Source organism: Danio rerio, chromosome 21, assembly GCF_052040795.2.
Source record: "Danio rerio strain M-AB ecotype USA chromosome 21, GRCz13ab, whole genome shotgun sequence".
In the NCBI taxonomy this organism is placed as follows: Eukaryota; Metazoa; Chordata; class Actinopteri; order Cypriniformes; family Danionidae; genus Danio; species Danio rerio.
The window spans coordinates 19,153,112-19,179,340 of NC_141041.1; the positions used below are offsets into that span (position 1 = coordinate 19,153,112).

At 35.7% G+C, this 26,229-nt stretch overlaps 1 protein-coding gene and 1 long non-coding RNA gene across 11 annotated transcripts in view; one reads left to right on the plus strand and one right to left on the minus strand.

Annotated features, from left to right (window-relative positions):
• The window catches only part of rxraa (retinoid X receptor, alpha a), a 346,336-nt gene that overhangs the window by 262,237 nt on the left and 57,870 nt on the right, over positions 1-26,229 (plus strand). For 9 of the 10 annotated variants that reach the window (XR_015519605.1, XR_015519606.1, XR_015519607.1 and 6 more), the window contains one exon: positions 15,267-15,505. Coding sequence is in view for 7 of the 10 variants with exons in the window: in XM_087299853.1 (XP_087155979.1) it covers positions 15,267-15,505 (239 nt within the window). In the remaining 3 variants the exon portion in view is untranslated. Of the gene's footprint in view, positions 1-15,238; positions 15,506-26,229 lie in introns of those variants that run through there. The other variant, NM_001161551.2, reaches the window with a different exon arrangement.
• Positions 1,246-3,979, minus strand: LOC147831886 (uncharacterized). The gene is made up of 3 exons (XR_015520269.1): positions 3,742-3,979; positions 2,103-3,291; positions 1,246-2,037 (listed from the first exon to the last, which is right to left on the minus strand). It is a non-coding gene; the product is annotated as an uncharacterized LOC147831886 (long non-coding RNA).

The window sequence follows — 26,229 nt, forward strand, 5'->3', positions numbered from 1 at the left end:
CAATAATTTAAATATGTATAATACTGTATAGTAAAGTATAAAACGGATAAAAATGTACAATACTAGCTTTTAATCATTTTTTGAAGTTTCTTTGAATTTTATGAATTTATTATGTTTTGAGTAAAATGTTCATGTGTTTAATTTATAAAGATCAAATAAAAAAGGTTTTATATACAGTTAAAGTCAGAATTACCCCCCCCCCCTCCACCGAATTTTTAGCCCCTCTGATGACAGTGCATAATATTTCGCTACATATTTTTCAAGACACTTCTAGACAGCTTAAATTAACATTTAAAGGCTTAACTAGATTAAGGTTAACTAGGCAAGTTATTTTATAACAATGGTTTGTTCGTTAGACTATCGAAAAAACAAATAAAAAAAAGCTTAAAGGGATAATAATTTTGACCTTCTCCAGAAGAAAAAAATATTATCAGATATACTGTGAAAGTTTCCCTGCTCTGTTAAACATTTGGGAAATAAAATCAAAGGGGGCCTAATAATTTCTTCAACTTTAAAATAAATAAAAATAAATATCCCAAAAAAATTCAAATAAAAGTCTCTCACTTGCACAATACATCAGAAAAAGATGAAAAGTGAGAGCCTGACAGCAGAGTTGAGCTCTTAATGACAGCAGTTATACAAGGAGATCTGTGGAAATAAGACGTTAGATCCATCAAACTGCGGGTGGCAGTTTACCACACTCTGCGATATCCTCATGGGCAGTCCAGGGCTTTTTCCACTGAAAACTTATCCAACATTCATTATTTTGTTTTTCTTTTCATTTTAATGTGCTGTTGTTTTGTTCGTCTTAATGCTTGTTGATTTGGGGGCCCTGGCAAATTCATCATTTGGAGTAGAAACAGAGGAATCACTGTTCAAACTGCTCTCGGGTCCCAATACGCTCACGGTTCCGCTGTCAGCTTGCATCTCGTCCTGTAACTATACACATATGATGAGACTTTAAGGCCTTGTGTCTGTGGGGTTTCCTTCTTACAGTATGGAACTTTACTAGTTTAGTTTATCCAATACCATTTATCTAGTTGCAGGACTTTAAAAAAAATTTTTTTTTTAGAAAGCTTAAATATGTGGGCTTTTTTTTCATCAATAAAATAAATTGCTTGACACTCTAGTTTTTGTAAGGTACAATTAATGTCAAGTATACAATACATTAAGAAATTATTTATTATAGCACAAAATAAATGTAAATAATAATAATAATAATAATAATAAAATTAGAAAAAGAATAATTTAAATGCACTAAAAATCTGTTAATTAATTAATTAATTAATTGTTTCCTTACTGTAATTACTAGTATTCCTTATATTTTTCCATTACACAAATCTTACATTATTCCAAAGTGTTTTTCATTTATTTATGGTTGTGAATTGCATTATGGCATGTTGATCTCTATTCTTTTGACTTTTAATGTTGTAAATTTAACTCTACAATTTAACAAAGTGACTGTTATTGACATATGTGTAGTTCTATATAATGTAATAAATAAAAAAAATAATAAATAGAGAAATAAGTCTAAGAAAAAAAATGTACAGGCAGTTTATTAAAAGGGTTTTGTAGCATAGTATACAACACTAACCCAGACAGTACAGTACTCTATATTATTTTAAAGTAATACATTTGATATTTAAAATGTGGTGAAAAGTTGAAAGTTGTTGAAAGAAAGTTTAAGGTCCTATAACGTAATTCAAATTCATGAATAAATGTGAGGAAATAAAAACATTAATCACAAAATATGGAAAACTGATACAAGTTCAATACCTATAAAATATGACCTATTTTTCATCCACCATGTCTGTTTATACAATTAATTAGTGTTGGTTATGAATACAATCAAATCAAATATGTTATATATGTACTTTTTATTGTGAATACGTTATCATTAAACATGATGGCCCTATCATACACCAGGCACAATAAGGCATAAGACTAGTTTACCGCAATTTGTTGCTATTTTCAGACCAGCGCAACCCTTAATTTCACATTTTGCACCACGTTGTTTAAATAGAAAATCCATTTGTGCTATTTTGTTGACTCATGGGTGTGACGGTGTAAAAAGGAGGTGTGTTAGGGTGCGTTGTTGGCACGTTGCTATTTTGATGACCTAACATAGACTGCGCAATTGACCAACTTAAAGCAGGTCTAAAGTCGAGTTGTGCGCCTATTTAGATCCAAAACACAGGATGTACTGCAATACACAAATATCTTTACATATTTTAATTCTTTAATTTTTTATGTTACAAAAAATATTTTCTACATAAATATAAAAACCACTGCCGCCATGCCTCATCTCGCGGGTATTTTTTTAATTAGAACTGAATTTAGAAATAGTTTTGAAACAAATCTTTGCACTTAACAAACAAAATTAAATATGTAGGCTATTGGATGTCTTCAGTGGAGTGCGTACAACATTGTTTCCTTATGCACGAAAGTAAAGAAGTAAAAAGTAAAACTAAAATAAAGTGAAAGTAGAAAAACTGAATGGAGGTGGCTTGTTCTTTATCCTCACGCTGCAGATGGTTTGTTTAACTTTTCTCACTAGTGAAGTGTTCAGTTTTATCCACTTACGCCATGTAAATCACAAATACGCCATCGTGTGATGCAACTGACTCTTAAAGGTAATTTGAGATGAGACTCTGATTGGTTTATTCTCAAAACACCTCCACAACTTGATAAGAGATTAAGCACAAACCTGTTAGACCATACACCGGGACGCAGAGCATATTTTTCCAAACTTATAATAGCAAAAGTAGATTTCTTAATGCTTTTGTGCCCTCCACTTTAGACTTTGTGTCTAGATCGTTAAAATAGATCCCGATATATTTGTGACAAAGAGAAAAAAAACTACATTAATGTTCCCAAACAAAACATAAATATACCCAAAGATGAAGAACCACCACAAACTGAATGTGCTTGAGAATGTCCAAATTGTGGCTCATTTCAGCTGTGTGAGATAGTCTCCTCCTGGGTGGGAGAAGTTGAAAAGGTCTGAAAGTGACTGCCCACCGTGCCCTACCCAGCATGCCTTTCTGCAGAGGCAGTCTTGCAGTGGCTTCACACTATCCTCCGTCACGGTATGCTGACAGGTGAGGGCATCTCCAGGCCGGGGTGTGAAGGAGCCCTATGCAAAAACAGGGGCCTCCTTCAGCAGCGCCGTTTTTTGTGTTCTTCTTGGCTCTGCTTCCCGACCTGACCGCCAGCACTCCCAGAGTCAGAGTAAACACATCAGCCAGCTCTATTTACTTCCATTGCTTACACAGCGCGCGGCAGATTAACCTGTTTATACAAACACGCACAGAAAAAAAAGTCTGATTAATGCCCACGCTAGACCTTATGTCTTTGCATTCACATGCTGAAAATTTTCCACACAGTAAACACAGATTATTGTGCATCCACAACAATAAACAGCAGCTGCAGTTTAAGTGGCGATGATGAGAATAACACTAATGATGACTGTCAAAGAGGCGCGATATACTGTAAATACTGTATGTAGCTTGTTATGTGCTAAGTCTTGTCTCTCTCTGCAGCGGCGGATGCCAAAACGGCTGTTTGCTCATCACTAGTCTGCTGTTTTTCACCAGAGCAAGGCAAACCCTCCAGAATAGAGTCTCTATTTTCTCCCGTTGCCAGTTCGTATTTTTAGTCGCTGCATTAATTCAAGCTCCGGCTTGAAAGTTCCTCAGGAAGTTGCTGTGTTTTCCCCCCCTTCCTCTCGCTCGTCCTTACCTTCGAATAGACCTGAGCATTTTCAGAGAGATGCAAATGATATCCGTTTCATCCTGCCGTCAGAGCGCCCACAATCTGTGGGCTTCAAAAAGGCACGGCAGCCAGTGCCAAACATCTTTATGAATAATAGATTGTGTGTGTCACTTCTAAAAAATAATAAAAAACAAAACAAAACATATTTTTTTTCTTCTCAAAGGCTCTAAAACTCCTAACAGTTTTTTGTGTATTAGTTGAAAGTCTCTGTTGGGTGGACGTGTTGGGAGAGGTTTATTTGCGTCTTTTGTAGTTGTCGTCAGGGGAGACGAGCAGTGACCAGGATTTTCCTGGAAAAGTGCTGGAGATTGGCTGCGGAGCATGAGAGGAGAATTCCCTCAAGTATAGTATAGGGAAAAGCTAGGAGGGGATCAGTGCTTTGCATGTTGAGCTTAGTTCAATCACTTGTTATGATGAATCCATTGGGCATTGTTTTAACGTCAGGCAGGCTTTGAAGGACCCACGTTTAACTAGTAGAACTTGTGGATATTAAAATGCTGTTACTGCAAGGTAGCAGCTTTCCATTCCAAGTGCAATTGAGCACAGATGTTTTGAAAATGTTTTGCGCATAATAAGAAAGTCAGTGGGGTCTAATTTTATTTGGGCATCAAGGATGTTAAAACCACCATCTTTTATATTCACATAAAAGGACAACATGAAGTTTGTTTATAACTGAAATGGATCTAGATTTTATTTGTTTATTTAAGCCTTTTTGCATCAGAACAAAACCCCCGTGAGGGGTGTTGGCCTCACAATTGCTTTGCTTTCTGTTTTGTTTTGTTTTGTTTTGTCTCCTGAAGTGTTTGCAGTTTTGTATTCCATATGCATTATCACCCATGGCCAGTGGTACAACTTGCAGTGGATCAATTGCGCTCCAACTAGCTGTTTTGAAACAAGAATGTTTGGATGGGCGAACTGCAGTCCTCAGCATAATTAAGTAAACCCCATTTTGAAACAGATTTATTAAACAGATATATTTATTAAAATAACATTTTAGTCAGAACATCTTTAGAAATGGAAAGATAATACAATTACATTCATGCAAAATATTGCAAAAAATGACAAACTACAAGATTTCAACAAAATTATATATATTTTTGTTTCTCTTGATTATTCCTCTTTTTGAAAAAAAATATTTAATCTTAACAATTAGTAATATTTAATTAATTAAATAAAATGAATTTAATATAATATATTAATTAATTAAATAATATTTTCCCTAAAATATAAAGTTTGGCTACTAATTTTTAAACTTAAATAAGTTATTTTGTTAGATAAGCTCCAGATTTGGCTCCAGTGTGCCTGATGAGGCTAAATCACAGCGCATTGCTGTCAGTTTCAACAGACACTCAATATAAATTCAGACTTACACAAAACCATATCGAATGCTGTATTTTGTTGTTGTTGCAAAGATAGCCTAGATCAATTGTCACTAACAGGTAGATCGACGTCCGCGTCCAGACCCAGAAGCATCTCATACGGACGAGGACAGACAATAGGTCTGTTACTTCATTCCTGCTCCTGTTGAGTGTTCTTCCGCACCCTATCACTACCACTATTCACTCTGTTTACAGACTCTGTTGGACTGTTCCTGCTGAATTAGGAGAGAAGAGCCAAATGCTCTCTCTTTACTTAAGTTTCATTCACTACGATAGTGCTGATAAGTAAAACGGAGATTGTTGCCCTGGTAATGCAAGCATAATGTAAACAGGATTAATCAATACTTTTAAAGTGCTCAACTATTAAGATGTGTTGACATAATTATTATCTGCATAATTGATTGAGACTGTTGAGCCAAGGTGCAAAATAGGGGATATTTAAGCTTATTTTCTTAGGCTTATTTTTTATTTGAACATACAATTTTCAAAATGCCCTACTTTTATTTAATTAATTCAAGAACTTGCAAGTCTACAGTCATATGTGTGAAGCTGGTGCATTGTCAGCTATTTGTTACCCAATAAATATGTTTATTGTTTATTGAATTGTTCTGTAGGCATTTTTTTCTAAGCATAGCACAAACCGTACCGTACCAAAACCGTGACCCTAAAACCGTGATACATACCAAACCGTGAGTAGATTGAATTGTTGCACCGCTAGTGTACTCATATATGCTGAACACTGTATCCCTTAAAGTTGACAAAACATTCAGCCTGCCACAGACTAGTAGTTTTTTTTTTAAAAAGGACCTCTTTTCTTTTGTTAAACCCCTTCATTAGTTGATAGCCACCTGTAACGACGACTGTTCAGACCTGAAGTTTTCCCTCTCATGATCTCCGTCCTCTTCTCTGGCGTTAAAGAATGAATTATAGAGATGAACAGCTGTTGCAGGCTCTCAGCCCTCTGCAGCTCTGCTCCTGTTTTCCATTCATAATGCAAACGCTGCTGTTGCCGATGCCTGCTAGCTTTTAGCACCAACAGGACATTCCTGGACCAGTCAAATTCAGACAGTGAGGAAAGCAATAGTCTCAGCCTCAAACATCACAGCCATGGAGTGCTGGCTGAAAGTCAATGCATATAACAGCAGATTGGAAACACTTCAGGAGTTTTGAGATTGTCATCTAAGTAGACAAGTTCAGATTTTTCAGTGTGTTCTTTAACGGTCTGTCTTAAAACAAACCACCTGAAATTGAAGAATATATCTTATCATGATTCGCTAAATGTTGGGTTTTTTAAAATAATGTGTTCAACTCTTTTAAAATTTGTCTAAAAATTTGACACACCGGTCTGTTACTGTAAGCACATTGCTGATTTGTAACTGTGACTATTTTCTTCTCATGTCAGTCAGACTGCATCTGGACAGAGCAATGAAACTGCAGTCTTGAACTTCTGTTGTCAGGCTAAAGTTTGGTCTATGCAGGTCTGGAAAAGAAGATAATTCCAGGGTTGTGTACTGCCTTACTGTTCTCAAAATAGTTTACATCAAAAACACTGTTTAGAAGTACTGTAATGGATTATTTTTGGTCCTGTTCTGAACTCCCTCTTTAGAACACACTGATTCAATTGGCATCTGGCACTGAGAAGTAAACACCCACTGGTTTGATTTGCTTTTAGTTTTGAATATTTAAATTTTTATTATTGTACTTCCATTTGACTCTTTTGTTGGCAACAGTAACTCAAATAACCACTAGTTACAACTGAGGTATGCATGTCAAACACACCAAACCTTGAGGCAGATGAGGTACAGCAGCAGAAGTCTCCTGTCGGCTAAGAAAAGGAAGCTGAGGCTACAATTTGCTCAGGCTCACCAAAATTGAACAATAGAAGATTGGAAAAACGTTGCCTGGTCTGATGATTCTCGATTTATGCTGCAACATTCTAATGGTAGGGTCAGAACTTGACTACTTTTAGCAGGAGAACACACCATGTCATAAAGCGCGAATTATCTCAGACTGATTTCTTGGACATGACAATGAGTTCACTGTACTTAAACGGCCTCCACATTCACCAGATCTCAATCCGATAGAGCACATTTGGGTAGTGGTGGACTGGGAGATTCACATCATGGATGTTCAGCTGACAAATCTGCAGCAAATGCGTTATGCCATCATGTCAATATGGACCAAAATCTCTGAGGAATATGTTAATGCCTTTTTGAATTTATGCCACAAAGGTAGTTTTGAAGTTTTGAAAAGGGTCCAACCTGGTACTAGTAAGGTGTGCCTATTAAAGTGGCTATTGAGTGTATAATGTTCTTTAAAATCTGTTCATGATTTCTGTAAAGAGATCTGGTCATTTATTCACCTTTATATTGTCCAAACCTGTATAACTTTCATTGTTACGTGGAACACAACGATATTTGAAAAAAGTTTGTTCATACAGTAAACAGAAGGCATTGTTCAAAATACCCTTTTCTTCACAAACACAATTTTGCATATTTATCTGGTTCAACTCCCACCTGTAGGGTCTTTTCCCACCCGTATGTTTTCCCGACGAATTACAGCTAGCCGTGGCAGTCATTTATGGACTCTGTTTATCTTGCTACAGGAATGCATGCTCGCTTTGTTCTCCAGCAATGATGTAACCGGCCCAGAGCAATAAGTGGAATGAATATGAAACTGTGGTTAAAGCGCCTGTCACAGCAAACCTGTGAAGCGGAGATCAGAAGAATACAAGAGAGGTTCTCCCGACCAATCACACCCATTCAGCTCCTTTCAAGTGCAAACATTAGTCATGCAGTCATCGCACCAGCAGACCCAACATGATAGTGTTCAGACGTCTGTGTGTGTGTGAGAGAGAGAGGTTTGCGGGTATCATGTGACGGTGAACAGGAGATCTCTTTCTTTCCTTTCACCTTCACTGTGTCCTTTCATTCCCTACAAAGGTCATTTAGAGCACTTTTATAGAACTAAGGATGCTGATCATTTTTTTATTTACATAGACAGGAATTTACGTTACATTCACTTCATATTCATGCTAAAATTAATGATCTATGATTTTATATAGTAAAAAAAGTAATAAAAAAAAACATGAATTGGAATTTTGAAAACACACATACCATATATGTTTTCTTAACTAATTGATCTGTTCCAGAAATCTTATTAAATATTACAACAACAAAATCCAGGTCTCAAAAATTTATATTTATATATTTTTATTCTATTAAGTATATTGATAATTTGATAATAGGAAAAAAGGGAATTCCTGCACTACTTCTTCAATCATTTATTCATTTTCTTTTGGGCTTAGTCTCTTTATTAATCTGGGGTGGAAACTGTGGAATGAGTCGCCAATTTATCCAGCATTTGTTTTACACAACGGAAGCCCTTCCAGCCTCAACCCAACACTGAGAAACACCCATACACTCTTGAATTCACACACATGCACTACAGCCAATTTAGCTTATTCAATTCACCTGTACCACATGTCTTTGTACTGTAGGGAAAACCGAAACACCCAAAGGAAACCCACGCGAACACGGGGAGAGCATGCAAATTCCACACAGAAATGTCAACTGACACAACTGGGGCTTGAACCAGTGACCTTCTTGTTGTGAGGTGATCGTGCTACCCAATGCACCACCGTAACATCTAGCACTAGTAGTTCCAATGGAAAAAAAAAAAAAAAAAAAAAAAATATATATATATATATATATATATATATATATATATATATATATATATATATATATATATATATATATTAATGATTTTGTCTTTAATAAATCGTTATTTATTTTTTCTCTTTTAATAAAAGTAGTCCAAATATTCTCTTTTTTTTCCTATTTGTATTTACTTCCAAGCACCTTGTATAATAGTTGAGCAGCTCTAGAATCTCTCTGACTATATATTGAAGATATAAAATATCCAACAAATTTTTTTTTGAAATGATTGAAACTTGCATGCTCACCATCTGTTTTGAAATCAATTTTTCTAATAAATTATTTATTTGAAATTAAAAACTGTTAATAATAATAATAATAATAATAATTTTAATATTACATTTTATTTAAAGCGCCTTTGAAGAAACACTTACACTGTACAACGTATTTAATTTTTTTGCGAAAATTATATATATATATATATATATATATATATATATATATATATATATATATATATATATATATATATATATATATATATACATACAAATTTTTTTTCTTAACAAAATTGTCTGCAAATTTCTGGAAACTACAATCACAAAATCAGTCATTTTTATCTCAGAAAATCACAAGAATCGTCAAAAACTAAGGGGTCTCTTTAGTTATTATTTATAATGTTAAAATATTCTAAAATATAACATGTATTAGATCATTTATTTACAATTTGAAAATAGATAACTTGTTCATTATGCAGTGCACCTTTCTGCAATACATCTTGCTGCAGACAGATTGAAATAATGATCGTGATTCGTGCTGATTTATTTGCTGGTTTGTACCTGTCAGATGCCTCGGAGGTGATCGGCAGTAGATGACAGCCGTGTTGGCACAGGGTGATGTTTGGAGGGCTGCCACTCTTATTCAGACGCTGCCAGGGCTCTGCTTTCTGTCTTACCTGCTCTTATCTAATCTTGCAAGCATATTTATCCGCTGAGCTTCAGGTAGCACGACACCCCGATGATTATACAGACACTTTCTCAGATAAAGCATGCTTCTCTTTACAACCAAACAGGTTCAGACGATGAGAGATAATGGGAAATGGGTGAAAGATTGGCAAGAGACAGGAAAGACAGAAATGGATGCAGTGTCATTAAGTTTAAATAAGGTAGATCAGTGAGGTCAGTGAGGTTGACTAGTATAGCTTTTCATTTTCCGTTTAATAGACTGATAGCTGTTTTTAAAGCAACAGATCTTGGGTAAACATAGTTTTATAGTATCATAGTTATTTTGGAGATCTGTTACAGACGAATGTTGCAAACTGATAGCCATTGAATTTTATAGTATTGTTTCCTTGTTAAGAAAACCTGTGCCTGCAAAAACAGAACTACGAATGAAAGACAAATGATCTACTCAAGATTAAGAATCATCTGAGGGTGCGTAAATATTCAGTATATTTTTAGGGTGAACTATCCCTGTTAGTTATTCGCTGTTTTAAAAAATGTTGTTCAGACCAGCAGTCTTGTTATTACATTATTATTTTATGTCTGCAGCAGCTTTCAGTATAATGTCAGTGAGGATGGAGGTCTGTTCTTTTTTTGCCTGTCCATTTTTCTTCTCTCTCTATCCTGTTTTCCACCAGCTGTGCCCCTCTCTGGGGCGGATTAAGTAAGAGCCCCTTTTATCCGTCTGTAATCCTGATCTGGCAACCCTGGCCTTCATAGAGAGGAACACACCACCAACTGGCAGCACAGTATACATAAAGTGTACACATATACATGCTTGTTTGTGTACTACAGAAATATTGGTAACAAAAATAATCATATTTAAATATAAGTTATGATTATATTTTTTACATTCATGTTTTGTTTTATGTAAACTATTTGTAGACAAAATGAACATAAATATTTTTGATATTTTGTTTCATAGAAATAGTAAATGTGCTATTTGCATTAAAAAATAAAATGCCAAAATATAAAACTATTCCTAAACTTAATATATGTGTGGTTTAAAATGCGTATAAATGTATGCATTTTATTTTATATTTTATTTATTTATATTTTTTTCATTTTCAATTTTAATGCAAATTGTACCTTTCATATATCAATTTAAAATAAACCTGATTTTTATCATTAATTTTACTATATTTTAAGGATACCATATTTAACTATATTTAAAGATATTTTCTATCATATATATATATATATATATATATATATATATATATATATATATATATATATATATACACACACACACACACACACACACGCACACACACACACACACGCACACTCACTGGCCACTTTATTAGATACGCATTAATAGTACTAGGTTGAACCCATTTTGCCTTCAGCACTGCCTTAATCCTTTGTGGCACAGATTGAATAAGGTACTGGAAATATTCCTCAGAGATTTTGGTCTCTATTGACATGATAGCATCACACAGTTGCTGCAGATTTGTTGGCTGCACAGTGCAAATACATAATTTAAATCTCCCGTTCCACCAGACCCCAAAGGTGCTCATTGGTGCTCTATTGGATCTACTGGTGACTGTAGAGGCCATTTGAGTACAGTTAACTGATTGTCATGTTTAAGAAAACAGTCTGAGGTGATTAGCACTGTATGACATGGTGGTATCATGCTGGAAGTAGCCATCAGAAGATGGTTACACTGAGGTCATAAAGAGATGGACATGGTCAGCAACATGACTCAGGTAGGCTGTGGCGTTGACATGTTGCTCAATTGGTACTAATGGACCCAAAGTGTGCCAAGAAAATATCCCCAACACCATTGCACCAACATCACAAGCCTGAACCATTCATACATGGCAGGATGGATCAATCTTTTCATGGTCTTGACGCCAAATTCTGACCCTACCATCCGAATGATGCAGCAGAAATCAAGACTCGTCAGACCGGACAATGTTTTTTTTAGTCTTCTATTGTCTAATTTTGGTGAGCCTGTGTGAGTTGTAGCCTCAGTTCTTTGTTCTTAGCTGACATTAGTGGCACCAGGTTTGGTCTTTTGCTGCTATAACCCTTCCGCCTCAAGGTTTGGTGTCTTGTGTGTTCAGAGATTCTCTTCTGCATACCTTGATTGTAACGAGTGGTTATTTGAGTTACTGTTGCCTTTCTTTCAGCTTGGCCATTCTTCTCTGGCCCCCAGGCATTAACAAGACGTTGGCTGATTAGAAATTTGCATTATTGAGCAGTTAGATGGGTGTACCTAATAAAGTGACCGGTTAGTGTCTCTCAAAAAGTACACAATTTAAAATAAAACGCTACATATATTATATAAATGATCTATAATTAAAAACAAAAACAGCTGGATGTTCAAAAGGCGACTACTTACACCTTATTAAGATATGGCATTAGTCTCTCACACTGACCCTGAATCAGCTGCGTGTCCCCAGTGCATTGCATCTGTCTGCTGACAGATCGGCATCAAAGTGTTTCTGCAGCAGAAGCAGGACCACCATCTCTGGGGGTCTTATCACCTCAACATAAAACCCTCATTAGACAGAATAATGATCGCGTTACGCTTGCATGTGCCGGGAAAGCGTGTTTTCCTGTTTATGTGACACCGTGACATTGTAGAATTAATTAATGTCTTTTTTTTTTTTTTGGCAGTCGGCGGGTGTGAACAAGTATATGAATGCAGCGACAGAAGCAGCTGATTTGGGGCTGTTTGCAGGAAGTGCTCTGGAGGAGGGCAGGATGTAGGGGAAGTGTTTTTGCGTGGCGGATCTGGCAGGCAGGCAGCCGCTAGCAAACCCCGCTGACAAGCTCACTCTTTTATATACTTCGTCCGCCCTCTCGAGTGCCTTTTGGCCTGGAATCCATCACAAGATACTGTGAAGTGACATCGGGCAAGTGGAGACACAGAGCTCCTGGAAAACACAGACTGGACATGCTGTTTTTCTCAACTGTCACCTAATTGAGTAATACATCATCCTTATTCTGTGCAGCTTCCTTATGAAGCTAGCCTGGTGTGAGTCTCAGCCGCTTGCGTATTTGTGTGAATTCAGGAAATACAAGAGATTTTTTTTCCCCCTTTCTTTCTCTTCAGTGATTATTTTGGATAAGGTTTTGTTGATAGTCAGTCTTGAACCTGTACACAGTTTTTTTTTTTTTTCAGTTTTCTGCATTTGTTAGTTATAGCTGACAAATTTGACCTTTTTTTAATTGTTTGTGTCATAAAGCGTTGAGTTTCAAATTTTACACCTTACAATTCTGACTTTTTTTTGTTCACAGGTTTATATCTCATAATACTGAGAATAAAATAAGAATTGTGAAATGTAATCGATAATATGAATTACAATTTCAAGTTACAATCTCGCATTTTTACTTACAGTTGTAAGCAAATGGTTGAGATTAAAAAAACAAACAAACTCAGAATTGTGATACTGTATATAAACACAAGAATCTCAATGAAAAAAGTCAGAATTGCTCACTTTTATCTTTCAATAGTAAGATATAAATTCTTTCATAATAATTTTTTTTTAATAATTGGGGGCTCCCCAATTGGGAATTAATTAAGACTCTTAATTTTGTCCTGAATAATAGTTTTGTGTGTGCGTACTCAGATGGTGCGGAAAAACTGACCAAGTGAAACAAAGTATAATTTTCTCCCTTTGCAATTTGGTCTCTTGTGAGTATTTGTGAGAATTTAGACAATGAGTTCTTTTGATTTAGAAACATTTGTTGTTAATCCAACATTGGAAGATTTGAGCGATGTAGGAAAGATGAATTGTTGTAGATAGTTGAACACTATCGCATTCCTGTGGTGAGGCAATTCCTGAAGTGTCTTATTAAAAACGAGATTTTAAAGCACTTGGCTGAAAACAAAACTAGAATTTTACCTTATGGGGATAGCGATGAGGATGGTGCAGTGGATGTAGAAAACAGTCCTGGTAATTTAGTGGAAATGGAGGAGAAGTCGGGTGACTATGCCGTGGTGGACACCGTGGCAAAGACAGGCTTACCGCCCCACTATTCACTTTCCCCGACTTCAGTTGAGTCTGGGGGTGATTAATATTTAAAAGGATGTAACATATCAGTAAAAAAAAGTTTAAATGCGTATCCAAAGAATTCTGAAGAACAGAATAAGTTTTTATGTAAATTTAAACAATAATACATACTGTAATGTTTACATGTGTCTCAATACAAATTGTGGTACTGCTTTAAATTTTTATTCCCATTCCAAACATCAAAGAAAAGAATTACAGTAATGAAATGCAGCAAGATTTAAGAATATAAAGCCTGCAGGTTTGGGAAGGCAAGAAGAAGAAAGGAGGAGTGTAAAGGAAGTAAGAACTAGATGAGAGTGTCAAGTACAAGGAGATCAGGACAAGGTTAGAGAGAGGGAAATCATGCAGTCATGGACAGTGGAAATACGGCCTTGTCACCCAAGCAAGACTGACAGATGTACCTCCATCGTCTCTGGATGACAGCTGACAGCATGACGGACAGGTTCAAGGAGAACCGGAGAGCGCAGAATGGGCTGAGAAGAGAGGAAGAGTACGCAAGCAGAAAATGAGATAATCAGAAGGCATCCTTAGGGGCCCTTGACCTTGTAATCTCACTCTCAGTCTCTCTCTCTGTTTTCTGGAGCGTTCACAAAGCCCGTAAACATGCACTAGATTAGAGCCATTTGGTTTAAGTTCAAGAAGTCCGTTCTCTGATTTGTCATTTTCAACAAAGATCTGAACAATCATAAATGCCAAAAAAGTGCATCATTTCAGGAGTCGTCTTCTGTTTTTCATGAAACTAGAAAGCTCTTCAAAATGTCTTGGAATTTATTTACAAATTTTTGGAGTAAATTTATATATAGGATTTACAAGCCTACAGTATAATCTTAAATCTTTGTGTAACATTTGAATACAGATTGAGTATAATTCCTGAAATACATTTCTATTCATTTTATTATGATTTTTCTTAAATAACTGTGAAAGTATTTGATAAAAATGTATGGTGGATTTAGAAACCACATGTGAGCAATTATTTTAAAAATCTACTCCACTCAGATTTGGAAAAATGCATTTAAATGTATTTTACAGTATTTGTACTGTAAAGTAAAGATGTGAATATATTTTTAATTGTGATAAATAATGATTTACAAGGAGAAAGCACATGGAAAAAACATGAAATCCTCCAGCTCAGCTTCTCCATATGGAGGATAAATGTTTGTAATTATATTCATTTATGGTAAATGATTCACTATGCTCTGAATTCTGACCTGCGGTAGATAAAGAAGTGCAGTGTGACCATCTGTCTTTTGTTTCTTTCTCAAAATAACCATGCAATGAGAGGTTGATTAAGTGGGTGAAAAGAGCCTGTGTGTATGGTCTCCTAGTTCCTGATTTTATGTCATTATACATGGAAAGAGTTTTTTTTAGGGGGCCAAGTTGCTTCAGACTTAAAGTAAATGCTTCTTTCTGCTTTCCTCCCCACAGACTGCACTGGACAGGTGACATCCTCTCCTCTCAGCTCACCCACGTCCCACCGGGGCATGCACCCGTCACTGCTGAGTCCAACTTCATTAGGCCCCTCGGGGTCCCTGCACTCCCCCATCAGCACTCTGAGCTCACCTATGAATGGCCTGGGCTCTCCCTTCTCCGTCATCAGCTCGCCTATGGGGCCTCATTCAATGGCATCTCCTGGAGTGGGTTACGGCCCCAGTATCAGCCCTCAGGTAGGCCTGCGCTCTGAGAGCCTCAATTTATAGCAGTATTTCACACTAGAACCTCCACGAGATGAATGTACCCACACCCTTTTTTTTTTTTAAACAGAATTATTTATAATATCTTTTCAAATAAGATATCTTTTAGTCATGGACTTTTACTAAAATCATGATATTTATAACTCGTTGTTGTTAACAGTTCAGATTAAAAATGACCAAAATGGCTCAATTACACCTGTCAGCAGCAGCAGTCTATACTTGCAGTATAGACTAGCAGTCTAACTTGTCTATATACAGTAGTGCCTGTCATTTTTGCGCCACTTATTTTTTAGTGTTGGTGCACATCAGATACACACTGTTTATGTTACTTGAACATTTACTCCAAACTTCTTCCAGTTAAACAGCCCCTTTCCTAAATGTATTTTAGGCAAAGTTAATGAATTAATATGTTGTAAGTCTAAAAGCTCTAATCTCTCCATATGGAGCCAGATCAGTCTCAAAAATGATACATTTACAAAATAAAATTCGTACACACACAGCACAATTCACATTTATAAAATCCAATTCATAAATTTAAAACACAATCCGTAAATACGCAAATCCAATGCGCAAATTCAAAACAAAATTTGTAAATACTTAAATACAATTTATAAATTCAAAGCACGTTTTATAAATATGCAAATCCAATTCGTAAATTCAAAACACGATTTTTAAATATGCAAATCCAATTTGTAAATTCATAAATGCGCAAGTCAATATTGTGAATTCAATGCAAATCCAATTCGTAAATTCGCAACGCAATTTGTAAATATGCAAATATAATTTATAAATTCATAAATGCACAAGTCTAATTTGTAAATGTAAAACATCATTCTTAAATACACAAATCCAATTGGTAAATTCAAAATATGATTCGTAAATGCACAAATCCAATTCGTAAATTCAATACATGATTTGTGAATTCACAAGTTAAATTCGTAACTTCAAAACCCAATTCAGAAATATGCAAATCCAGTTCATAAATCCAAAACATGATTTGTTAATATGCGAATCCAATTAGTAAATTCAAAACTTCAATAATGCACAAATTCACATTTAAAATTAAATTTATGCACAAATCCAATTTATTTGGCAAAAATATTTATCCATTCCTTTTTATTTATCCTACTTATCCTTTATTTTTCCTAGTGAATTCATGAATTGTGTGTTTACAAATTTTCAAAGCTGTGGCGACCCCGGATTAATAAAACGACTAAGCCGAAAAGAAAATGAATGAATGAAATTTACAAAGTGGATTTTGTGAATTATGCTGTGCATGTATGAATTTTATTTTGTAAATGTGTTATTTTTAAGACTGATCTAGCTCTAAACTCCACAGCAGTGCATCACCCGTCATAGATCAAATAATATGATCATTACTAAGCTGTTCAAACGATGCAGTGCATATTCTTACACATATTTGAAAGTATTATATATTATTTTACAATATAATTGGACAATTGTTTACAGAAACTGAAAAGAATACATATACTATATGCATGAAACTTTTTGTATAGTAAAGTTACGATTAAATGCCTGAAATGATGTCTTTATCAAAGGTGGTGTCATCAATAAATGGTACGTCCTAGAATTGCTCAGCATCATTGTTGAAGACATCATTTTATGACTCTTGCAAGTTTAGTTATACAATGTCTCCTGGCAATTTTAATGTTAAAGAAACGCTTATGTTCAGGAATCTTTTTGTTTCACTATTAAACATTGTAACAAATCATTCTACTATTCTCTCTCCCTCTTTCCAATACTCTAGCTCAATCTGTCTTTTGTTCCATAAATAGGCCTGCACATCTCTTTGTCATTTAAAAAAAGGCTCACAATTAAGACATCAAAGCTGGCAGTGGCCTAGTTTTCTTTGAAAGCCTTGATCCACATGAGTAAAATGCTTCTTGAATTCACACACATGTTTGAATGTGCTGGCCCCTTTTCACAGTGATAGCTGTACTGTGGTTTTACAATCAGCTTTTTTTGCTGATTTTAAATTGTAGTGCCATTACTGCTGAGGATTTTCAAAATGGGTTGTTTTATTTCAGCAGAAATGTGAATACAGAACTTGCTGGTTAATTTTGAGCTGTAAGTCAGCTCAAACAATGCTCTATCTAGTTGTGGTCCCATAAAATCAATATATTAGTTTTGTGGACTGTATTATTAATGTTAGCTTGATGTTTGGTTTGCTAACATTTCATAACACTAGTAAAATTCGCTCATTCACTTCTAAATGGTATCATTAACTATCATCAAATAACAGCTAATATGCAGAAATACAAAGATAGTCTACATATATATGTATTATTTTGTTTAAAAAATAAACAAACAGAACAAGAATAGAAAAAAATAGAACAAAAACATACAAAAATGGATCAACATAGAAAAAAAGCATACTGTTGGTTGCAACCATCACCGAAATCCTGTAATATGTTCAGCAAATATATTTAATGCATTCAATTAATACATTAGCTCACATCTTACATATTTTGCAGTGAGTCAACCATGATCAAGCACATCCAATTCTGAAGCTTCAGTTCTGTGAGGTATACACATAGATTGAGACAGATGTAGTTATTGCATTGTCTTACAGCAGTCTGAAGCGCTTAGAGAAAGTGTTTATCTTTACACAGCACTGTTCCTATGCATTTCTCTCTCTCTCTCTCTGAGTGGGAGGCAGTCATGGGGTCTGATGGAAGGTGATTTGAGTCAGACGGCATTTGTCACTTATGTTTAGCATTCGGCTGACTGGCTGTTTTCAGGCCCAGCCGGGTGGAACGGGGTTGCGACTCGCTCCCTCTGTATTTAACCTCAGTGGATCTGGAACAGGCTCCCCACTGGCTCCAACCACCCAGCAACACACAGCACAATTCCCCAGCATTCAACATACTAACCAAAGCCAGCGTCAAGATCAATCGCCATGTTTGTTCCCGAAATGTTTGTTTTGAAGGTTTAACACCCACAGGTCTACCCTCTTGAACTCTTTTATGATAGTGTAAAGGAAATATAGGAATCACTGTTGTATTGCTTAAGGCTTCCCTCTATTATGACCAAATTTACTAAATAAATAATGTTTCATTTGCTAGCTTTAGCTAATAATAATAATTTTAGCTAATGCTAATCTCAATATTAACAATTACAGATTTGATATTAGTAATAAATTCATACATATTTTGAATGGAACTGCGCTTACAGAAACTAACAATTAATCTTTACTAACTCAATTAACGTATTATTATTATGTCATTTTTCCTTTTTTTCCATTTCATTCCATGTCCATTTTTACATATTTAGGCTGGTGTTTGATATGTTTCATATCATTCGGTATTGATTTTATTGAATATTTTTAACAATTCATTTTGGAATATCAGGATTTTTTGTTTTTAGCCACCTTATTTTAATTTATTAACATTACTAAGGCAAATAGTTTTAATAAATATGTCTGATCTCTTTTTAATAATATAAACATAAGCCTTAAAGAAACTCTTAGACTTGATAAATAAAATGATAAGTCAAGTGTGTGCAATGGTAAAAGTAGATCAACACCTGTAAGGTCTCAATAATAATGATACAGTAAACCTCAAACTTTTATGATAATCAAAGTTATGATAATCAAATCTGTTATGATAATCAAATCTGAGCTTTTTGAAGTAAAAGTGAATATTCCAATACTTACTGCACCATTACAAATTGTGAAGTTGAATGACTATATTACCCCTATGCTAAAAACACTTTCAGATGTAAGTTAGTGGCTGGGATGCACAAGAAAAGAAACCAAAAAGCCACTCTGGTGACGACCTTACATCTTTTTTTATTTAAAATCTTTTCACTCATTTTTGCATGTGTTGGGATTCAGACCTGAAGTGACAAGCGCAAGCATGTGGTTTTCTTGCAACTAGGCGATCATCAATCGTTTTCTCAGAGATGATAAACAGAGAAGCATTGCTGCAACTACGATGCAAGTTTATGGAAAAAAGTAAAAAGCACTGCAGTGTTTGAGTGTGCTGTGTAATTACTCTGCCATTACTGAACTTTGTTTATTCCATACAAATTGTGAAGCAGATTAGTTAGGTTAGTTTTACTTAAATGAATCGCAGTGTGCTTGCACCATGCAGAAAAGTTTAGATTTGTATTTATTTTTTTTTAAGGTTTTCACCTTTTGATAGGATAGTAGAGAGTTTCGACATGAAAGTGTGGTGAGCAGAGAGAGGTGAAATTTCGGCAAAGGACCTCGAGGTGGGAATCAAACTCGTGTCAGCTTGAGCACCAGAGTGCCATGTGTCGATCCACTAACCACTACTCCATTGGCACTGACGTTTATATGTTTTTTAACGTATCACATGTGTGCCACTTGCACACCATGTGCATGTCATGCAAGTTGTGTGCCTCCATTGAAAATGATAAACTTACACCATAAACTTATTGGCATCCCTTCCAAGGCACGTGCTCAGCAGCCAAATTTTAATAAAACTATAGCACTTGATACCAAAACTTCATACCAAACTTTTTTTTAGCATTATTGACAGTGGTGTTTGGTCAATAAATTCTGAGACCGATTTTATTGCCCAGCCATATGGCATATACATTTTAATCATATTTTCTGCAAATTCTGAATAGCATTTTTAAAGATTTTTTTTAAGTTGCATTGGTGTATAAAGTAAGTAACATTTAATAATTTAAAATAAAATAAATCTAAAATGTTGGTAAAAAGTGTTTGTAAGCTTCATAAATATGTTGTCATTTTACTCTGAAGCAAATCCTTTATATGTAACAGTATTTAGAACAGAAAAAAATATTTAGCAATATAAGGATCAATCAATAGAAATTCATTAAAAAAAAAACATTATTTTCAAGGTATTATAGGTCAAGTCTAAACAATGTATTAAAAACATGGTATGTGAGAAATGCATAGTTTAGATGCTGTCTTTCCTCTCTTATTTTGCACAGATTCAAATATGTTCATACTTGGCATGGTTTGCTTGTATGACTTAACATTAGGTCACTTTGGAATGCAAGTAACATGTTTCAGGTAAAAAAAAGCCACAATTTATAATATGAAAAATACAGTAGATGCTCTTTTCATTTGATCTATTTTTTGTTATTTTTATTTGTATATACTGCTGTGTGCAAGCACCTCTGGGTTTGCCTCAAATTTGAAGTGTCGTGCTGCCCATTGTTTTGCACCTACTAAGTATAAATCAATATGTTTTTGTTTTGTCTGGTTTAGTGCGTCTGGGTTTAGTCTGTGTACAGTTTCACATCAAGCATCATCCACCTTTTTAAAGCAGCATCCACCCTCACATGGAGCTGGAAAGCATTTACAATCCACGTTTGTTTGAGTTGGATTGTGGCTTTCATGGATTCCTTTCTTTTGTTCTCTTCTTTTCAAATGTTCACTCGGGGAGGTTGGTTTTGACAGAGACGACCCACAGCGATCGCTGCAGTGGCTCAGTCTCAAACAAATGCTGTCAGCTGCCTGTAGACTCAATCCCACCAGCCCCGGCACAGCACGGACTCTGTCGTCTCCCAGCAGCTGAGACACATTAGGCACATCACGGTTCAGTTTACAGCTCTGTCTGCTTTGAAGAATCCCTCAGCAATTGCTAGCTCTCCATCCAGCCTAAATGGCTTACATTGGTCCACCGTGTACTGTACTGGAAGACTTGGAAATGGTTACTTGAAGGTTGTTGTAATAGTTGAGGAAACTATGTAGTTGAGTACACTTATTGGACACTTTATTAGATACACTTTGCTAGTGTCAGCCTTTTGCCTTCAGAATGGTTTAATTCTCCTTGACATTAATTTAACAAGTGTGCTGGAAACATTCATTTTGGTTCATACTGACAGGTTAGCATTATGGAGGTGATGCAGATTTGTTGGCTACACATTCATTATTAAAATCTCCTATTTCCTAATGGTACTCTATTGAGTTGAGATCTGGTGACTGTGGATGCCATTTAAGCTTAGTGAAATCATATTTATGTTCAAGAAACCAGTTTTGGATTAATTTTTTGACAAAGTATGTTATCCTGCTGGAAGTATATATCATTAGATTACACTGTGGTCATAATTAGATGGATATGGTCTACAACAATACTTAGTAACACTGCCCGAAGTATGACAAAAATAATAAAGGTGTGTATTTGTGTGTACATTCAAAGTTAAAAATAATTCAATATTCTGCTCTGTGGATATTCCGCTAATGCTGATTTCAGACTGTATGATTTTCAAAATTGTGGTGTCATAGATGTTTTCACGCTGCATGACTATCTGAGGTAGTGTTTAGTTGGTGCTGTGTTTACACTGCAAGATGGTTCAGGGACAGGGGCTTTCACACTGCATGACTATAGAATAGGAAGAATCGCCCACAACTTTGTCAAAATGCTACAACAGTGCAAAATACAACAACAACCAAACAAAAAAACTAAACAATTTACAATTAGCAATGTTGACAGTAACACGTAGAAGACAGTAAATAGATGTACACATAGTCTGACTGTTGGTGGAATTAATGTAGGCAATATTGTTGTAGGCAACGTGATTTGCATCGTCGACAGCTCCAGATATTTAGCATGTCAAAAATCTCATGGGTGTTGGCGACTCATCTGTAATTCTCTCAGATCACGTCCTTGATAGTTCACAGTGTGTGATTGTTACTCGCATGAACAAGCGCTGATTTAACTGTGATTTCAGGCATTATGAATTATGTGCACGTATGCTTGGACTGTCCACTCAAATAATGCACCCATAAAATGACACCTCTCAGCAGGTTTAAATTGTGGTCTTCATAGGCCATTTTCATTAACCAATAGTGTGTAAATACCTAATAGTATGTACCCAACATAGGCTCATTCTGAAATTTTGCTCTAATAACATTTTTGTAGATTGCAAATTATGTAGCCAGAGCTATGTAGCGGCTGCATTTCATTTTTAAAATGAACGCCATAGGGCAGTATGACGCCATTCCTTTTTGCACTTACCATTATATGGATATCTTTCCTGCTGTTACCAGTTTGTCTGGTAGCTCGCCATGTACGTCAGCGAACTTGAGAGGCAGAAAGAAGTTGACCACGACAACGAGGTTCAAGTGAATGCTTCCAGAAAGCGGGTCAGAAAAAAATTGAATCTAAAAAATAAGATATACAAGTAAATAACAGGGTGAGAATGTGGAAAAATCTGTAACCGTGTGAAAATCAGACGAGGGCTTTTTTTCTGTATTGCTTTAGAAAATTGTTGGTTGGGTTTAGGAAAGCGGGTGGCTAGGGTCAATCAATACAATTGGTTGGGTTTAGGGAAGGAGGAGGGTCAGTCGATTAGTCAGTCAGTCATTCAGTCAGTCAAACAATCAGTTGACAGCAGCCTCTGGTGGATTTCCGCAAGAACAGTAGGCGCAAATAGCACTCGCAAGAGAAATTTGTGATCTCAAAAAGTTTACACAGGAGGCTGTGACAAAAATTGCGATGTATTTGGTGGTCTCCAGAAATGTATTTAAAGGTATGTTTTCAGAATGAGCCTGGATTGTGTGTACCTCATAGTAGCTGGTAATTGTGTCTTTGCCTTTTTCTTAAACCATGAATAGAATGCCCAAAATCCAGGCTTTAAATCAAATAATTTAGCTGCAAAATAGTTTTTAAATATTTGTTGGCTTAATATTTGCATTAGTTCACATACTTTCAGTTTCAAAAAGGGCAGCTGTGGCCCTCGATGCAGGTTTACTTGTTGTCCAGTGCTGAGGAGCTGTCATCTCTCCTTCACTGTTGTCCTGTGATTCATTAAATAGCAGCAAGTACTTGATCTTGTGACCCCAGTGGTGCCGACCCATCAGTCTGTGCTGGAGGCCGTGACCCTGCTCTCAGGCTCTCCAATCAGCTGGATAGACATCTACTCGATTATTGAACAACTTGGGCTACAATAAGTGAAAAATACATGCTGTGAAAACGTATTAATATTTATACTTTTCTATTGAAAGTACATTTCTTTAGGTGCATTCTTGTCTATTTAGTTTGTTGTTTATTTGCTAAACACTTTCTCAGAATTATTTATCTGAGGTACGAGTCTGAAAGAGTTCCTCGTTAATCAGCAGCATTGCACAAATCCTTCTGGCAGAGCTTAACTTGTATTTAACCTTTCAAGGCTACATTACACATGCAGGCAATGGTTACCGTTAAGAACACACCGAAATAATGTCCCTGTGAGTCCTGAAGGAAGAACACCTCTTCAGGCAAGTATTTGCTGAGCTTTCTGAAGCCTGCAGGAGAAAGTACAAACCCTGGCCTTGACTGAGATGCTTTCACTGAGCTCTAATAAGGAAAATATGTCTCTTTTGTTAGTTCACATTCAGATGTGCTCCTAGTGTTTGTGTGAAGAGGGTGAGAGGAGAACAAATGCATAATGCAACTGATCGTGTTTCTTGTTTCATTTTTATTCACTTCAAGATTTTTGAAATGTCTTTGACTTCAGTGCCAGTGAAAAGATCTCAGTTTCTCCTCATTCTCCTTATAGCTCAAGTAGAGGATCAAGTAGAATCGAACATTTCTATAGAAAGTATGAGTGGTTGTTGCCTGCTGTTAGACTAGTAGGGGCTTACTAAGACATTGCTAAACCGTTATTAAGATGTTTAGAGGGGTTTAAAAGCTATTTTGAAGCCCAGACTCTCATTTCTGGGTATAGTTTTTTTTTTTATTAGAGTTACTTTAACAATAAATATTAGTTTTATTATTATAAATTAAATTAATCAAAAAAATGTCATCCTAATTTTCTTTTACAAAATTACAATGTAAGTTTCTGATGTTTTTGGAGTGGATATTATTAGCAGTTAGTAGGACATTTTAGGTTTTCACTTCATTTATTTAAATGAGTCTATGTTGTATTCTAAAATCTAGAGACGCCAAGTGTCTTTTTATCTATTTTTTTATTTACAGATTTTGAATTCACAGATACAAGCAACTTATTTTGACAAAACTCCAAACTAAACATCTGTCCTCCCCCAAAAAGACAAGCATATTATCCATCATGCTGTCTGAGCGACTGGTTAGTTTGGCACTGAAGCGCGTTTACAATAAAACAGTCTCTTAAACAATTAGCCCCTATTAAAGAAAGTTCAACAAAAGTTTAGTTCCAAACTGATATATTTATGCAATACAAAACACAAACATCACATTAGCAACAGAAACACTTTTCTTGGCGACTGATGTTACTAGGTTTTAAGTGACAAAGTCACAGCCTAACTATGAGAAATAGTGGAGAATACAACTGCAACTGTGACACTTCTCAACCAAACCTGGAGCATGGGCGACACATCATTTTAGAAAAGCAGAAATGAATTGCTTTGTCTGAACTGTTTCCTTTGGCCCATGATGATTTACATCAGGGCTGTCAAACTCAATTACTGGAGGGCTGCATGCTCTGCAGATTTTAGTTCCAGCACTGCTTCAACACATTTACCTGTAGGTTTCAAACAAGCCTGAAGCACTCAATTGGTTTGATCAGTTGTGTTTAATTAGGGTGAGAAGTAAACTGTGCAGAGCTGTGACCCTCCAGAAGTTTGACACTTGTGTTTTACATGAATTATGGGTTAACTTATTTAAGATTTAAAACTTTGAGCAAATAATTAAAAGCAAAACAAAACTGACATAGTGCTCTTTACAGTTCCTCAATTAAATATATATTTCAAAAGTTCACACTCAGCTGATGATTGATTATAAAGCTTGTTTGGCATGCTGTTCCAGGAGAGAGCCTTGAGCTCATAAGATCCTCAAGTGCGGGGCTCCCTCCCATTTGCAAGGCGAGAGGTGAGTTTGAGCTCAGGTAGGTCTCGAGAACTCCCCTGATGTAGTAGCTAATGAACAGATAGTGATTGCTCTTAAGAGATAACTACTTATTAGGAGCATGTGTATGGTGCCAATTTGGATTAGTCAATTAACCTAAGTTGCATGTTTTTGGATAGTGAGAGGAAACCGGGGAACCTGACGGAAACCCACGTGATCATGGGGAGAACATGTTAACTCTGCACAGAAACGTTGGTTGGCTTGGTAAGGACTAGAACCAGTGACATTCTTGCTGTAAGGCAACAGTGCTTACAACTGGGCCAATGTGCCACCCATTTATGAAAGGAGGAGAGTAAGGTTGGAAGGGGGAATTCTTCAAAACAAAGATGGCTGTTATTTGAAACATAAGGTATTTATAGTGACTTAGGAATCATCTGATTGGTGAATCATAAATTGAATAATGCAGGAACCGTCTGCAAGCAATAATAAGCATGTGATCATCTCTAAATTAGTTTATAAATAAACTTCACATAAAGAAAATGTATTACTAATAATAAGACAATGAATAATCACAAATACCCGAAACTCTACACATTCAAAAATAAAGCCCAGTCAAATATACCTCTCACTCTGTTTTTACTATGCATTTGGATCATTTATAGCACAACCTTCTTGTTCGAAATTATTTGTTTCTGCATTTTTAAATAAAAGTTTGCCAAAGTGAAAGTGCAGCCCATAATTTAATACACAGAATTAACGTGTAGAAAAAAAGGTGAATAGAGTAAAACACACTTGGAGAAGCAGCACTTTTAATAACAGCGGTTTGAAATGCTCTCAAAGGGGCTCCGCTTGCAGAGGATTTTCTAAAGAAGCAGAAAAGGGGATTTTAACGTTGTTGCACAACTATTGTTTGCTGAGCATTGAGAGAAA